General features: G+C 41.4%; 1 protein-coding gene and 1 long non-coding RNA gene across 2 annotated transcripts in view; both read right to left on the bottom strand.

Annotated features, from left to right (window-relative positions):
- Positions 1-723: 723 nt before the first annotated feature.
- The window catches only part of mao (monoamine oxidase), a 41,393-nt gene continuing 25,070 nt past the window's right edge, over positions 724-17,046 (bottom strand). The window contains 12 exon segments of the mRNA XM_032567456.1: positions 724-4,523; positions 4,653-4,715; positions 5,415-5,526; positions 7,163-7,260; positions 7,344-7,401; positions 7,502-7,555; positions 9,996-10,092; positions 10,173-10,332; positions 11,523-11,672; positions 13,664-13,805; positions 14,667-14,758; positions 14,864-14,968. Of these exon segments, the coding sequence (XP_032423347.1) occupies positions 4,362-4,523; positions 4,653-4,715; positions 5,415-5,526; positions 7,163-7,260; positions 7,344-7,401; positions 7,502-7,555; positions 9,996-10,092; positions 10,173-10,332; positions 11,523-11,672; positions 13,664-13,805; positions 14,667-14,758; positions 14,864-14,968 (1,293 nt within the window). The 3' untranslated portion in view covers positions 724-4,361.
- On the bottom strand, positions 11,673-13,657 carry LOC116722989 (uncharacterized). Its single transcript, XR_004339886.1, has 2 exons — positions 12,658-13,657; positions 11,673-12,561 (listed from the first exon to the last, which is right to left on the bottom strand). It is a non-coding gene; the product is annotated as an uncharacterized LOC116722989 (long non-coding RNA).

Here is a 17,046-nt window from a genome sequence, read left to right as displayed (position 1 = left end):
TTACAAAAATCTCTTGAACTTACCAATAATCTATGAATAAATATGAATGTGTGACTCCAGTTAATAACATCTGCCAACAGGAAGTATATTAGTTTAACCAGAGGTCACAGTACATGCAAGTTAATCAATCAATCAATCAATCAATCAATCCAAAAATCAATCAGGTTTATTCGTATAGCACATTTCAGCAGCAAGGCAGCATAAAAACACAAAAATAAAAGGTCATAAAAAACAACATGCAGTCACTGATCGAGAAACCAGCAACCAGCTTTGCGCAGTGGTCAGACTCTCCCATCATCAATACAAGATCTTGGTGAAAGATTAATGCAACACTGGATGGAAATAAATCTTGTGACACTGCAGAAGCTTATTGAAACAATGCCACAGCGAATGCAGGCTGTAATCAAAGCTAAAGGCGGTCCAACAAAATATTAGAGAGTGTGACCATTTTTTGGTGGCGACTTTTTTTTTGGCCAGGCAGTGTATTTCTAATAATCAATAAAAAGATATCTGAAAGAGAGGAATCTATAGCAAGTTTAAATAATTTTTTATATAAAAACAACCAGGTCTTATTGTACAATGGAAAGTTTTCATAATATAGGGAGCTCTTTCCATTCACACCTGACTTTTTCTTACTACTCCAAATTTTTCATGGACTCCCTAAAAACTGCAGCAAGACCAATACAAGCATGTATCAAGCTCACAATTATACACACAGACCGATAGGATCAGATGAAATTAGGATTTATTTCACATTTTGAATATCACCAGCTTGCTTTGAGGAATCAAAGACATCAAAGGACGCGTTACAGGATTAGTTTGGGGAGGTTCGTGTGCACATCAGGTGAAGAAGAAAAACAATCAATAAAAGAGAAAGAAATCAACAAGGACTTGACCATGTAGGTTATGTTTGCTGATGGTTTGGTGTCGGTGCTGTAGTTCCCAAATGACAGACCTACAGAGCGTGCTGGCGTTTGTTCACTAACATCAGCCAACTGTAAACAAGATGGGTTCAAATGTGAACAACATCACTAGCTGCATTTCCATTGTATTTGCACATATACGGTATTTGCACAATTTGACATTTTAAACATAAAGTCGCTTAATGGAAATATGGCAAATTCTGAAAAGCTTTAATTTTTCGTTAAAACGTTTTGGCGCTAGCATGAAGTGGGTTTTTTTCGGTCGCATCGAAATTGGTTTATTTCGCAAAACTGCAATGGTTGAACTATCATGGCATTGTCATTTTTGATGACTTATCGCGTGGACGAACCTATTCACATGTGATTTCAATTGCGTTTTTTCATTTTACAGAAACACCCCAATTGCGAAATTGGGTTTTTTCGACATTAGCTGCATATCAACAAAGGTTTTCACACATTAGTAATGGAAACGCAGCTAGTGACAGATCCTTTCTTCAACACTAAGCTTGGAAAACCTCTACTGGTGGTTGGATGTGAGACAGGAGGCGACCATGAAGACACGAGGACGCTACAACATGGCACAGGGGACACATGGTGAAGCACTGCAATCACAATACAAAGCACACACACAGACTCGGTTCCACTGGAGACCAGTTAAGATCACACCAACAGTCAGAGTGCTACTTCATACGCCTGGCTTTACCTGAGTCAAGTTTATTATGAGGATTCCACTCAGGTAACACAGGGGGCATTTAAAAATCGAATTTTGAGTTGAGTGTCACCGAAGGTCCCTTGAGGCAGTGACCTGGTGAGTGTTAGCTTTAACAGTGTGTGGGGAAAGGTAGGAGAGAGAAACAGTCAGAGTTACACAGGCACTTGAGAAAAATGACAAAACACCAAGACGTTCATTAAGGCACAACAGACACAACTACAGTCACAAACACCAGTCTTTGGAACAAGAACACGATCCTCACTGTAGCCATACACTGTACAGTTCTCTTAACATGGCCGACACACCAACACAAGTTCTCCTCAATAGATCGGCTTCATCTATTGTGACTCTCCTTAGGAAACCCCACCCTGTAATTTGTTATTTTTAATTCAGTCTTACATCAATAAAATATATTTAGATTTATATATCTTAGGTTTAAAATAATGCAGTTTTTACCACAAAGTTGAAGCTTTACTGCAGATTTGCAACAGAAAATTTTCACACATAAGATCTGTTTTATACTACGGCGGAGAAAAAGGAACTGCAATCTGCTTACACGTTATAGTTTAAACCAACACTAAAATTACTGTTTTGGTTTATGTTCGGTGTTAACAAACTTTAGGTGACTACAAGGATTTTTCCACCTCTAATAACTGAATTCAGTCATAGTGGACCCCTATCCATTGTTCACAATTTACAGATTCAACTATTCGCTGTATTTTTTCGTAGATCATATCTAAAATATTCTAGCTAAAAGAAAACACACCATGGGAAGCTGGAATAACATAATGCTAGTTGAATGGTGTTTGCAAAACAGCCAATCCAGAAGCTGCATTTACTTTTCTTGGCGCTGATTGGCTGTGTCAAATTAAGAGCGGAAAAAAGGAAGACTGTATGAAACCCTCTGCAGTAGCATTAAGACAATTTCCATGGTGCTCACTGATGCTTATTTATGTATATTTGGTATGTGAATTATTAAATTATGCAGTCCTAAGCATTTTTGGAAGTATGTGTGGATTTTAGCTAATCATGGACAGCCGTGCTCTGCTAACCTGTGCGAATACCAGGAATTCAATGTATAATAGTGAAAATGAAAACTATCGCAGGATATTCACGAAAACTGTTTAACTACACAGTTATCACTATAACATATTTAGCTGGGGAGCGCTCATAACTCAGAGCTAGCTTTATCATTTATTAGCTACATCTGGTTACAGCCAGCAGAACACAGCCAGCTTTACCTTTTTAATAGCCACAAGTTTTGACCGTCAGTTTTCTTTGGCTAGGTACAGCCCAAAGTCAACAGTTAGCTTTAAAAATGAGCAACCAAAGAAAGCTACAGCTAGCTAGCCAGAGCTAGCCTTACGATTTATTGTCCACAGTTAGCTACAGGTAACATGCAACAGCTAACTAGCTTAATTTGCTCCAGATAGGGAAAATTACACCTTAAAGCTAGCCACAGTTAATGAATTAATTAGCCACAGGCAGCTACAGTCATTAATTGTTTCCTAGCTATCTCTGCGGTGTGGTTCTGAAGAGTTGTTCATTAATTACATCTCAAGTGAGAAATGGCTCTGGATTTTCACACATTTCCAAAACTTAGCCTTGTATTTAGGAATTTATCCATAGAGTGACCACAGCTCTTTATCAGTGATGGCTGGAGATACACCCCATAACACCCCCACAGCCCTATCTACACCAACAACCTCACTCCTCACCTCCAGCTAACTGCCATGGATGTGAGTTTAGAGAATAAATGATTTGATTTAGATTTGTTTCCTTTAGATAAAAAAAACCCAAACAAAATAAAAAACGTAAATTTTGTCCTGTCACATCTGGACCCCGGAGCAACTTCTCTTACATGTACAACCACATTTTTATGACATTCTAAACAAAAATGAAACATTGAACTTGAGAATACCCTTCTGTTTAGCTAACATTACCCGAACACGGTAAATACTGAAGACCGATTAGCACTAAACCTCAGATAAAAACATACAACAGCAGTAAGAATGGCTCAAAGAGACACTATGTCACAAAGCTGCTGTTTTATTTTTCTTTTCTTCACGTTTTAATGGAACATTCAGATCACAAAATGACAAAAAAAAAACAAACAGCCTTAATCTTGATTGTCCTCTATGATATTAGAACTGATGATGGAACAGCCCTACTCACTTTCAGTGTTACTAGATCTCATTAAACAAGCAAGGTCAGAATGAACCAGTACCTAAAATCAGCAGAGGTAATTAGAGACAACAGAAACACACACACACACACACACACGCCTCCACGCTCACACACACTTCAACGAACAGACACTCACAAAGGCAGAATTACCAAATCAGGTGCACATGCAAACAGGCAGAGCTTATACACACACACACACACCCACGAGAAGGATGAATGTGTGGAACATTAGTAGAGATTATTTATTTTGATTCCAGATTGTTTTTCCTTCATTGGTTTAATAATCTGAGATACAGATTAAGTGCTAATTAAACAGTTAGCTCTTCTTCTCTTGAAGACTGAACAGCCGCTCACTCTTTGCACTCAAAGTGAATCTGATTTTGCTTCATTTGGAGAGTCTGCCTTTCAAGGCCTAGCGTTTCGAAATCCCCCATAAAGAATACAAAAAAAGAGAAAAAAACAGAAGTGCATGAATATGGTTTCTATTGAGTTGTGTCCCGTTGAGTTGCAGAAGAGTGAGAAGACGAGGTGCAGGCAGCTTAACTCCTGGGGAACAGGCCCTTTTTGTAGGCCACCAGGCCCGCTGCGGCGGCGGCGGCGGCGGACAGGACGGCGGAGACGCCCGTGAGCTTGAGGAAACCGCCGACCGACGGCAGATTCCTCTCCCAGAAGCTGGTGACAAACGGCAGGGCAGGAACTTCCTGCAGGGGGAAGAGACGGACGTTATGGCTGGCTGAACGACTTCTATAAGCCAGCCATTACTATTTTGGTTTATGCTAAAGTGGTTGAACGACTTCTGCTGGAAGACGAGACGTGAAAACAACCCTCACCTGACTCTCAGGCTCTGGCTGGTGGATTTGACTCTGGTGGATTTTACCCATCGCACACAAGACCTGTGAGAAACAGCGGGTTGTGACATAATAAAGATGAGTTTATGGTTTTTATGGATTCTACAGCAGACGCGGGGGGTCAAAGACTCAAGTCGACTTTCAGACTAAAGCCAGACTTAAAGCTGTAGGATGTAACTTACGAGGAAAAAAAAGATGTTTTTACATATTTGTTAAAATAATCATTACTTTGTGACAGTATGAAACAGATAAAAAGATTTTAGCTCCCAGTAGTAAGAAATAAACCAATCAGAGTCAGGACGCTGGTCTTAGTGCTGTCAATCACTCTCGTGCTCACTTACTCTATATGCTACACTTCAGCCGGTCCACCACAACATAACCTGCCATGAATACTATGACTAGTTAGCTTAGCATAGCCACCGATGACGATGGATAAGCAGTATTCCTGTGTTGGTAAGTTGCAGCTTGATTGGCAGCGCTAAGACCCTCCCCCTGGCTCTGATTGGTTGTTTTTGACCGGGAGCTTTACATTTCTTCAGGCGGCAATAGAAGCTCAGAGAGGAGGTCAGGTTAGCTCATCTACTGTAGCACTGGCCGTATGTTTGGAGCGATTGTTATGCTGGAAGGTGAAACTTCCCTCTCACTTCTATTGGATAGTGATGTGCTTTTTTTGTTTGTTATTTTTTTTATAGTCATAAATGTGTGTGGGGGGAAGGCTGTAAAAAATGCAAAGAGTTCTCTGACCTCTCTGGCGGCCCTCTCCCCGGCCTGCACCGCCCCCTCCATGTAGCCACTCCACTCTGACGCCGTCTCCGTGCCGGCGAAGTACAACCTGCCAACAGGCTCCCTCAGAACCCTGCAGACAGGAAACGACAGAGAACACGCAGGAGGAGTTATTTTACTGATTTGTGCTTTGATTGATAGCTTTAGCCTCCATGTTCTTTTTATTTCTACATTTGTACGCCACTGGAAAGCTTCCTAGTGCTGCTAGAACACACTAATTTGAGAAATGTGCTGGATTTATTGTGACTGATGTTAGATGTTCATTAGAATAAGTAACTCCAGTTCCTGATCTCTTACATCTGTTGATCTCATCCTGAAATCCCCCTTAGCAAAAAGCGATTTATTCAGCTGGATTTATTTTATGCCAGAAATGAGGCAGTGTACTTGAAGTTTACTTTGAACGAGCTGTGTTTTATATGCTTAAGAATAGTATAGTGAAGTACACTTGGCTTATAATGCAAAGCATAAAGAAAAGTCTAACACTAAGTACATTAAAACTAAGAATGTTTTCACACCTGATAGTCCGGTAGACTCGGTTAAATCTGGGACCAAAGTTTTGACATTTGTTACATTTTCAGTTGCTGCAGTTCTTTTCACACTGCATTGTCAAACCAGCCAAACCCTTTGAAGAACCTATTCCCCTCCTCACCTGTGGTGGCGCTGCACCAAGAACCACCGAAGGAATCAACATAAAATCCTCAGAAGACGAAATGAGAACTACTTCCTTTTTCACAAAATACCAACAAAAATGGGTTTTAGCGGTTGTAGGATGAGTGTTCTTGACTGTAGATTTTGGTGAACTTAGAAAGAGCTGGTAACAGGATACTGAAGGTATACTTCTTATAAATTAAAAAATGTAAGTAATATTAAGTTAGTATACTTTTGTAATTATTTAATTGCTTGACAAATTAAAATGAGTTAATTCATTTCTATTCTAATGATTGTTTTTTTTTGAAGGGTAAACTTGTTTAGAGACGTCATTTCAATTTATTTACAGTTTAGGTTGTCAGTGGGTTTTTTTTATTTACGTTTTATTTGTTATTTTTGGTTGCCATGTTTAATTTGGGATACTTAAAATACCGACCAGTTCAAGTGTTAAGTTTTCTTTACAAGTTAAAGTTTATTAAACTTTGAGAGAGCAAACCTGCATTATTATTATTATTATTATTAGTAATAGTATCAATATATTACTTGAAAATGGTCTCAAGACAACAATATTATCATTTATTGCAATAATTACTGGGACAACAAAAGTAAGATTTTACCTTATTAAATAAACTGCAGTATAAGTAATAAAAGGAACTACATTTTGCCAACACATTAGATTTTCAGCACAAGTTTCTATTTATTAATCAATAAAGTGATTAATAAAGTATTTTGAATTTGAATTGAATTGAATGACAAGTATGCGACAGACTGGCGACCTGTCCAGGGTGAACCCAGCCTCTCGCCCGGAACTTTAGCTGGAGATAGAGACCAGCACCTCCTGACCCCACTGGGGACCAGGGTGTTAGAAAATGGATGAATTTGTGGATGAATGACAAGTAAGAAGGAACCCGGCTTTGGGACCCTAAAACCCTTTGAACCAGAACTGAACCTGAACTCACTTCGCTCTTCAGCCTTTAACCCTGTGCAGCAGCAGAGGCCTCAGCCTCGGTTTGAACCCTCAACATCTGCAACAAGAAGCGCGTGGGCCGCGGATAACTCACCTGCCAAACTGGGTCAGGGTTCCAGGAGGAAAGTAAGCTGTGTAGCAGCCGCCGGAGTATTCCTCCTCACACCAGTTCTTCTCTTCATAGTGCACCGGCTGAAAGACACCAGAGGCCATGTGAGAAGCGGGTCAGGCGTTCTGCCGTGTTGCTGCTCGTGGTTCTGCGTGTCCGGACTCACGTGGAGAGCCTCCTCTGAGCCCAGCACTCTGGAGTAAATCTCACAGATCCTCCTGAGCCTGAACGAAAACAAGAACAAAGTTCAGGCTAAAGCTAGCTGGTAGCTTTGGGGGGGAGATTGAGCTCAGCCGACGGCCGGTCGCCGGCGTGTTTCCACACCTCTCCTCTTTGGTCAGGTCTGCCAGCTTTCTGCACTTGCGAGCCAGAATGAACCTGCAGGAAGAGGGAGAGACACGGATTTATATATTTATATATAATTAGATCTGACAGCGCCACCTTCCCCAGCGCTCTGCTGTGCACAGCTTGGACACAAAACAGAGATGTAAAAAACTAACTGCCCCTTACTGATTACTCTTTTTTTTGTCACTTCATGATTCAAATTATTAAAGGGGTATTATCCAAGCACATAGTGCCACTGTATAGCACAGTAAAGTAACTATCTTAACTTCAGTTGTTATATAAAAAAATGCTGTAAATATCAGATTTGACTTAAAAGAAATTTGACTTCATAATTTAACGCCTTAAAATTGGGCCTCTGTCTCTTTAAGAAACTCCTGCTCTTTCTGAAACTTAAGTCATCACAACATGGCTCCTCTATTAACCCTTTAACAAAATATATACAAATGGATTTAAAGTGGAAGCATTTTGCAAAATGGACTTTTTTAAAGCCATAAAAAGCCAAAAAATGTCATAATTTTATTCCTTCATCAAAACTAAACCTGGAGCGTTGCTTTGATTCTTTCATGCGTGTTTGAAAAAAAAATCTGTTAATCTCCATGGCAACCATTCAGCTGTGCAAAACACCTGGTTGGACCTAGCTCCACCTTCCAGACAAGGCTTCCAAGCTTTGGCCTCACAGAGCAGCCCTCACCCATCAATCCCCCACTCAGCTCCTTCAGACTAGCCAGCAGCAATTAGCACATGGTGGAACATCAGCTGAGCTCATTATAGGAGCTACTGCTTAGTAAAACGTTGTTAAAGGGTTAACAGAGGAGCCATGTTCTGATGACTTTCTGAAGGCGGAGTTTCAGAAAGATCTTAAAGAGCTTTTCAATGCTTTAAATTACAAAGTAAAATTTCTTTTAAGTCATATTTGATAGGGAGTATTTTTATAATAACTGAAGGTAACATAGTTACTGATTGTGCTATAAAATGCCACTACGTGCCCAGAAAACACATAATACTGCCCCTTTAAATGATTTTTTAAATTTACAGCTCAGGGAATCCGTTTGTAGCAAGTAGAACTGAGCTGCGTTTTCCAAAATTGTGGTTCACCATGTTTAATTAATTCATAATGAGGCAGTGAGATAATTACTTTGTCACATAGGGTCAGGTTGTTGTTTTTTCTGTTGGCAAAACAAATCATCATTTGAAAGCTGCTTTTTAATTTTTACTCAAGTTTTCCTCATCGGAAATAAAAATTACTTTCATAATCTGAAATGTTGAGATTATTGTACAAAGATATGTCTTTTGCATTCCTAGTTCAGGTGTGTGATTTTATACTTCTACCATGTTTGAAATAAATAAATAACTTCTTAAGTCTTTAAAATGTGGCAAGAAAATCCAATCACTGAACAGATGCTTAGAACAGATAAATGCGTGGATGTGCCAAAACTTTCTCCAGTTGAACAGAAACAAAACTGAAGTTATTATTTTTGGACCTAAAGAGGAACGATCTAGAGTTATAGATCTAGAGTTATAGATCTAGAGTCAATGCACAGCTTCAGTTATTACAACTGAAAACCAGCAATCAGGCCCGAAACCTGGGAGTAGTGATGGACTCTGACCTGAACCTCCAGAGCCACATAAAGACAGTTACAAAGTCGGCCTTCTATCACCTGAAGAACATTTCCAGGATTAAAGGACTAATGTCTCAGCCAGATCTAGAGAAACTCATCCATGCGTTCATCTTCAGTCGTATTGATTATTGCAACAGCGTCTTCACAGGTCTGTCCAACAAATCAATCAAACAGCTGCAGCTGATCCAGAATGCTGCTGCTCGCGTTCTCACTAAAACCAGGAAGATAGAGCACATAACACCAGTTTTAAAGTCCCTCCACTGGCTCCCTGTAGCTCAAAGAATAGACTTTAAAATACTGTTGTTAGTTTATAAATCACTGAATGGCTTAGCACCACAATACATTAAAGATCTGCTGTTGTTGTATCAACCTTCCAGACCTCTCAGGTCTTCCGGTTCTGGTTCTGCTCTGCATCCCCAGAACCAGAACCAAACAGGGAGAAGCAGCTTTCAGCATCTATGAACCACAAATTTGGAACAAACTTCCAGAAAACTGTAAAACAGCTGAAACACTGACTTCCTTTAAATCTCAACTAAAAACCCACCTGTTTAGAATTGTATTTGAAACGTAATCAATTACAAATTTATTGATGGAACTTGACTTAATGTCGTGTTTTGATTATTGATTCTATGTTGCATTGTGTTTCTGTGTTTGTAATGATGTAAAGCACTTTGAAATGCCTTGCTGCTGAAATGTGCTATACAAATAAAATTTGATTGATTGATTGATTGATTGATTGATTGATTGATTGATTGATTGATTGATTGATTGATTGATTGATTGATTGATTGAAGAAAAACAACACCCTCTCTCTCTCTTCTCTTTCGCTCTCCTGTTGTGTAACTAACCCTCACCCCATGATAGCGGGCACGGTCCCATCAGGCTTTGTGTCATCCAGAGTCAGGCCTATAGGAGCCCCCTCCTCCTCGATCACCATGGTGCCGCAGTAACCTGACGAGACCAAACATTAGAACCTGCTGCCCCTGACCGGGATGCAGCCCTCTCCCGTCCCCCCGTCCTGCTCTCCGTACCCTTCTTCCTCCAGAAGTTCTCCTTGTAGTAGACCATGCATTTGATGACGCAGCCCATGGGCACGCGGTAGATCAGCTGGTTCCTGAGGGGCGGCAGCTCGGGGTTAAAGTGCATCTTCAGGTTGAGGGCGGGCGGCGTTGCCACGACGACGTATCTGGCCTGAAGCGAAGAAAAGTTGGCAGAACAATTCAGGACGGATGCGGCCAGCAGATGGCAGCAAAACACAAATCTTCTCTCCTCCTCTGAGATTTGTGTTTCTGCTCTGAAGCTACACAGTACGTCCAAGTTTAATTACAATTTTAATACATATAAAGTTATAAAAGGAAAGAGAGGGAGGAGTAGAAAGTGATGGAAAAACTAAAGTTATGAGTCAAACAGCCACTGAATGAAATAATTTAAAAGCTGTATGTAGTTGAAATGAGGCAACCCCAACCCCAGTCAATTTGGGACGTTGTATAAAAACATGAATGAAAGCAGAACATGATGATTTTAAAGTTCCTTCCGACCTGCATTCAACTGAACTCACTGTAAAGACAAGATATTTAATATTCAAAGGGGAAACTTTATTGCAATCATGCAAATATTCACACATCTGGAATTTGACGCCGGCAACACGTTCTAAAAACATTGGGAACAAGAAAGTGGGAAAGTTGAAAAATACTCAAAAAATCTCTCGTTTATTAGCTGGAAGCAGATGAGAGTCAGGATGGGGAGCAGAGGGAGCGTCCTCCAAAGCCTCAGTCGTTCACAAGAGGTGCATCGCTTCGAGAACAAGCAAACAGTTCCAACGTTTTAGGAACAACGTTACGCAAAGTGCAACTGCAGGGAGTTTAGGGATTTCATGGTGTGCAGTTCAAAGTGTCACCAAAAGACTCAGAGAATCTGGAGAAATGTCTCTGAACCAGCGCCGATCGCCCGTGACTTTTGAAAAGGTTTGTTGAATCGTGAAGCGCAAAATACGGCAACTGAGGCCCCAGGCTGCTGAAGAACTGAAGTATCTCAAACAACGATGGGAAAAGAATTAAAAAATACAAAAGCTTCAACAATGAGTTCCCAAAAGCGTGTTGAGGTTTGTCAGAAGGAAAGGTGATGTAACAGGTAAACATGGCTCTGATTTAGAACGTGTTGTAGACATCAAAATGCAAATAGGTGAACATTTTCAAAGAAAACAATAAAGTTGATCAGTTAGCTCTTTAAATGTCTTGCTTTGTAGTGAATTCACCTGAACACAGGTTGAAAATGATTCTTAAATCATCGTGTTCTGCTCTGCATGACGTCCCATCTTCATTGAAGTTGCGATTTATGTCGATTCCTCGACTCCCACCGTCCCGCGGTTCGGTTCCACTCACCGTGTAAGTCTCTTTGTTCACCGTCTCCACGACGACCATGTCTCCGGTCTGGTCGATCCTGTAGACGGGCGACTGCAGCTTCACCCTGTCACCCAGCTCCTTGGCCATGCACTCGCTGATCTGACTGGAGCCGCCCGCAAACTTCCTCTCCTTCAACAGACGACCGAGAGAGCGGCAGTCAGAGAGTGTGTGTTCTGACGCGGAGGCCGGATAAAACATCTACACACCTCAGACTTTCCACGTTTGTCAAGTGTGTGCAGAGCTGGTTTGAAATGAAATACACAACCTAAGAGGAAACGTTTAGAAAAACTAAAGCTCAAGGCGAATTTTAAAAGCCTCTGCGCTTCCATTAGAGGGATTCATGTGTGGAAGAATTATTGTGAGGAGTTAAAATTGTGGGGTTTTTTTGCACATTTTCTTTGCTGGGATTTTGTTAGTTTTACTGTAACAGTTTTGCAGAATTATATTACAGTTTTGCTGCAATTCTGTTACTAGTTTACTGTACTTCTGCTGATTTTACTGTAATTCTAATGCAGTTTTACTGTAGTTTTGTTACAGTCTTGCTGTACAATCATTGTGTAGTCTTTACAGTGATTCTTTACAGTGTAGATCCAAACTGTTCTCTTAAACCTCAGTGAAATCCTCGTCCTTCCGTCCGGTCTCACAGAGATCAGCTCTTCCTGCACAAGCAAAGCCGTGTTCAGTGGAGGATCCGATCGAATCCGCTGCCCCTCCCAGATGTTCTGCACTGTTATCTTCACTTGTCCCTTCGCTGCAAATTTGCGTGTGCAGAGCTCAGGCCACCTACTGCTACATCACGAAGACAGTCTGCGGTTTGGGGTGGAGGCTTGGAGAGAGACAAGGTGCTGCTGACGCTCTGACTCACAAAATTGATTAGGCAGCGACCTTTTCCGTGTGCTTGGCGTCGGCGTCTCGGCCTTCCCCGATCACTAACCGCGTCGGGCGGATTCCATTCTAGCCTTTGGGTGCAATTCGCCAATCAGACGCGACTAGATTAAAAGCTGAACCTGAATCGGTCCTGGCAGAGAACGACAGTCAGACATGAATCATCACGGTTTAAAAGGAAATAAGTACTTGAGACAGATTTTTTTTTTTTACGTTGCAGTGACTGCACCCGCATTTTGTGTAAGTTTTAGAACTTGAAAACTGCAAAACGACATCAGTGTCACCCATTTACAGAGACACAGTTCCAGGCCCCGGTCGTTATGGCAACGAGGGGTCACTGAACTCTGGAAGGGAATGAAGTTCCCCTAGCACCGCAAGAAAGCAGCCTTTGTTAGGCCTGTAACGAAGCTGAGCCAACGCAGAGCAGACAAAAAAAACACTGTGACTAATTCAGGATCTGCCACTGACGGTCCCGGCCCCAGGGCCCCGGCCCCAGGGCCCCGGCCCCGGATCTGTCTGCTCCGGACGCTCTGCATTACTGTACTTCTCCTGGAGAGGCGGGGGGATTTCATAATGCATAAACACGAGTCCTCGAAACCCAAATTTAAAGGATGTGAGTCAAGATGTAAACAAACAGGTTCACATTTTACTTCATTTAAAGGGGCGGTGTTGTGTTTTCCAAACATATTATACCAATTAGCACAATGAAGAACTATATTACCGTCAGTTGTTCAGTATATATCAAATGAGACTTAAAAGACATGTGACTTTGTGATATAACACCTTGAAATTGGGCTTCTGTCTCTTTAAGAAACTCCTGCTCTTTCCAGCACAACGGTTTCCCCATAAAGCCTTTAACATCGCTCTTAGGAGCTGAAGGCTAGTTCCTAAGATAAGATCAGAAAATGCTCAGTTCCACCAGGTGTTTGCTAACTGCTGCTGCCGCTAGTCTGAAGGAGCTGTGAATGCGGACGGAAACTGCAGCTCTGAGGAGGAGCTGTGTGGAAAAGACAGAGCTTGGTCAGCGCAAGCATTTAGGCACCCCCGTGAATAGTTGCCACGGGAGATTAAATGTTTTTTCAAACATGCATAAAAGAGTTATTGCAATGTTTTTGATGAAGGGATAACATTATAACATAATATAAAGCTTAAAAATAGTCGATTTTACATGATACCGGCCCTTTAACATGGAGGTTTTCCATTTGGATGACAGAAACTCGGCCCTGCACACACACCTGCCCCCCGTTGGTGGTGGAGAAGATCCTCATCGTCCCCCCACACTGCTTCACGTACCAGAGGAACCACAGTGCCGACACCTCGTGGGGTTCAGAGGTCACGTTCACGTTGACAAACAGGGTGGCGAAGCGGCGAACGGCACTGTGGAGGGAAACAGGGGAACAAAAGAAAATGCATGAAGCGTACGGCACTGGTTTTTATTGAAATAATAATAAACCTTTTTTTTTATTTCCATCTCTAAAGATGCTTTTCAATTGTTCTAACAACATATTCTCAATTTCTGCAAAACTTATTTTCCATTAGCTACAATTTTCATGAACAGAAAAAAAAACATTTCAGATAGATCACTCTGTGTGAGACATCAGATGTTTACAGATGCTCTCTAAACACACATCTAACCCCCCCCCCCCCTATTGTGGAACTAATTTAGGGTCCTTACGCCCATTTGGACCCCAGCTTTAACCTCCTGACTGATGTTTTGAGATGTCACGTCTATATTTTCACATGATGTTCTTTTCTCATGAGGTTTCTACATGCGAAGCGCACCAGTCCCTCCTGCAGTAAAACGTGTCCTAGTACAGTTTAGATGACATTCTCACATTTCATCCCATTTCCTCCAGGAGTGAAAACTTCTACGTGCCTGTGTAACCTTTCAACTCAGGTCAGTACCAGATGTGTTTGACATAAAAGTAAAGAAATATGTCATTATTCTGGTTGATAACCTGGTTGACAGAGTATTTAAATATCTGGTACCAACTGTTTGCTTAACCTTTTGAATAACTTACATTTTTAATGATCTTCAATTTTTTTTTAAGACAGGAGAAAACGAGGTTACCGACTTGGTGACACTGTTCCATGTGCTGTTACAATTTGGACTTGGTATGATTTTATTTCTGTGGCATTTAGAAACCGGAGGCATGTTTTAGGATGCTAAAAAGTTTAGAGAGATTCAAAAAAACAAAAAAAAAACAAAGCTAAACTGGAAATCTTCAGTTCTGTCACCTGGTCCAGCAGATTTTGTTGAACAGCTCCTGCATGGTCATGTTGTCCCACTCTAAGGCACGGGGAGCTCTCCAGGGCGCCTCTCTGGGAATCTACAAATTCACACGGCAGCATGAGAAAACTGCATAGGGATGCTGCAGCAGCAAAACAGCGATGTGAATGATCTAGACTGAGCGTAGAGTCTAGATCATCATCACCTCCTGGCCCATCTCGTCCATCGTCCTGAAGAGGTTGTTGAAGTCCATGTAGACGATGGGGTTCCACATGGGAGGGAAGGAGCCTTTGAACGGGTACGACTTTCCCTGTCCGATCGATAAAAAACAGCGTTATAATCTCCCCGTGAACTTGATAAGTCACTGAAGACTGCGTCCTTTATCGCAGAATTTGCAATGGAAGCAGATAAGATTGTTTACAGAGAGACAGGCAGGTGATGTAAGTATTGGCTGCCATATTGGACCCATCAGTTCCACCGATACCCTCTGACTGCAATCACCTTGAACCACAACTGTTCCCTTTTCTCGAGATTTTGTTTTAGAATGCCCTGATATGAAAATATCTTTTACCAATACTGATAATAATGTCATAACCGATAACAGATATTCATCGGTTATAACATTATAACCGATAATGTTGCAATGTGTCCTGTAAAAAACAATGAAAAAAAAAAAACAACCACACCGCTGACATCGCTTCTTGGCTTTAATAAAACACTCCATGGTCCTGTGATGCATTGTGATCACTAGCTGTATTTCCACTGACCATAAACTGGAATTACAAAAAAAAAAGTTGCTTTATGGAAACACGGCAATTTACAAAAAACTCACGTTTTCCATAAAAAGTTTTTGCACTGGAATAAGGTGGGTTTTTTCGGCCATATCAGAATTGGTTTACTTCAACGACACTGCAACAGAAACACTTTTTCGCATCATGCCGGATGCAAAAAAAGTGCATCCGGCATGATGCGGATGCACTTTGCCGGTTAGCATACAGCAGTGACATGCTAATTTGAGACTCTGGTCTCCTTGGAGAACGCTCAGCTTTCTCCACCAGGGGCCTCAGAGCATCACTAAAGTTCATAAACATTGAGTTTGTTTTTCTAAGGTGTTGAAATCCACAGCTATTCCTTTAAAAAAAATTGCCCCCATGACTCCCCTAAAACGCCGCACATATGCGTAGTCGCTCCAAACTAAAAGAGCTTGTCGCTTCAACGCCCCAATAAGACGCCAATGTTTCCTCTGTTGGCTAATAAGGAGCGCTAGAGACTTATGAATATATCTCATGCAACTGTTTTTTAATGTCTTCCCATGGCGAACGTCTTAAATATCAGAGTGGAAATGACCAACATCTATTTTTCTCCACAACAACTTGAATGGAATACAACACAAACCATATTAGCCAAGCAGCACCAGTAAAGACCTGAAGGACTTACATCAAAGTTCTAAATCCCAATCAGTTCAAAGCACTATAAATATAAGCAATCTTTATTCTTTATGCACCTTGGTTCTGGACTGGAAGCCTGACCTGGAATGCCCTTTACTGTGAATGTGTGTGAGCTGTTCAAGTTAGCATAGCGGTTGCCCTTTAGCCTCCGGCTGACCTCCAGAATGCTTAGTCAGAGTGACTGATCAGGACTCAAAGGGCTGTGTAGACAAGAGAGGAAGGACTTGTGTAATATTTTACTACTCCAGATAACAGCGTCCATGACTCCACACACTGTTTGAATGGGACCACCTGCCGTTTATGTGCCACATTGGGAAAAAGTGATGAGAAGGCACAAATTGAGACAGATAAGCTTCACTTCGCTATGAGCGAAAACGTGCCGATTCCACGTTCACTCCGATTTATGGCTGACCTCCGGTGACCGTCAGATTGTCCCGCTGATACCGGGGCTTCTGCAGGTCTTCTTCAAGTCAAGTTTAAGACTTTTACGGACGTTTTTATTGCAACCTTGGCTTAAATTTAAGACCAAAAACACCCCAAACAATAAATCTATGGAATAAGAGGGGATGATGTATTACAAACAAGCATAGCAAAAAATTGTGAAGTTTCTGCTCTGTTTGGTAGCAGCTTTGTGCTTCTCACACACCGTGCGACCATGTAGTGCCAAGCTTTGTTGTCAGTATTGTACAGGTTGACAGCAGAAGTGAAGACGAACATCGTCCAGCGAACCGCAGACAAACTTGCACTGACATACGCAAAAACAAAAAGCTAGCTAACAAGCTAGCAAGGGTATGTTAACGGCTAGTTAGCATTAGCCTTGAGGCACAAAACACAAGGACTGTGTGAGACTCAAACTTTCACCTGACAGAAAATGTACATAAATGAGATGAAACAGACCTAATCTGTGATTAACGCAGTTAAGGCCTTAATTGTAGATACA

This window comes from Xiphophorus hellerii, chromosome 7 (genome assembly GCF_003331165.1).
Source record: "Xiphophorus hellerii strain 12219 chromosome 7, Xiphophorus_hellerii-4.1, whole genome shotgun sequence".
Taxonomy (NCBI): domain Eukaryota; kingdom Metazoa; phylum Chordata; class Actinopteri; order Cyprinodontiformes; family Poeciliidae; genus Xiphophorus; species Xiphophorus hellerii.
Note: the sequence above shows the minus strand (reverse complement) of the source record. Positions and strands in the feature narration are given on the sequence as shown.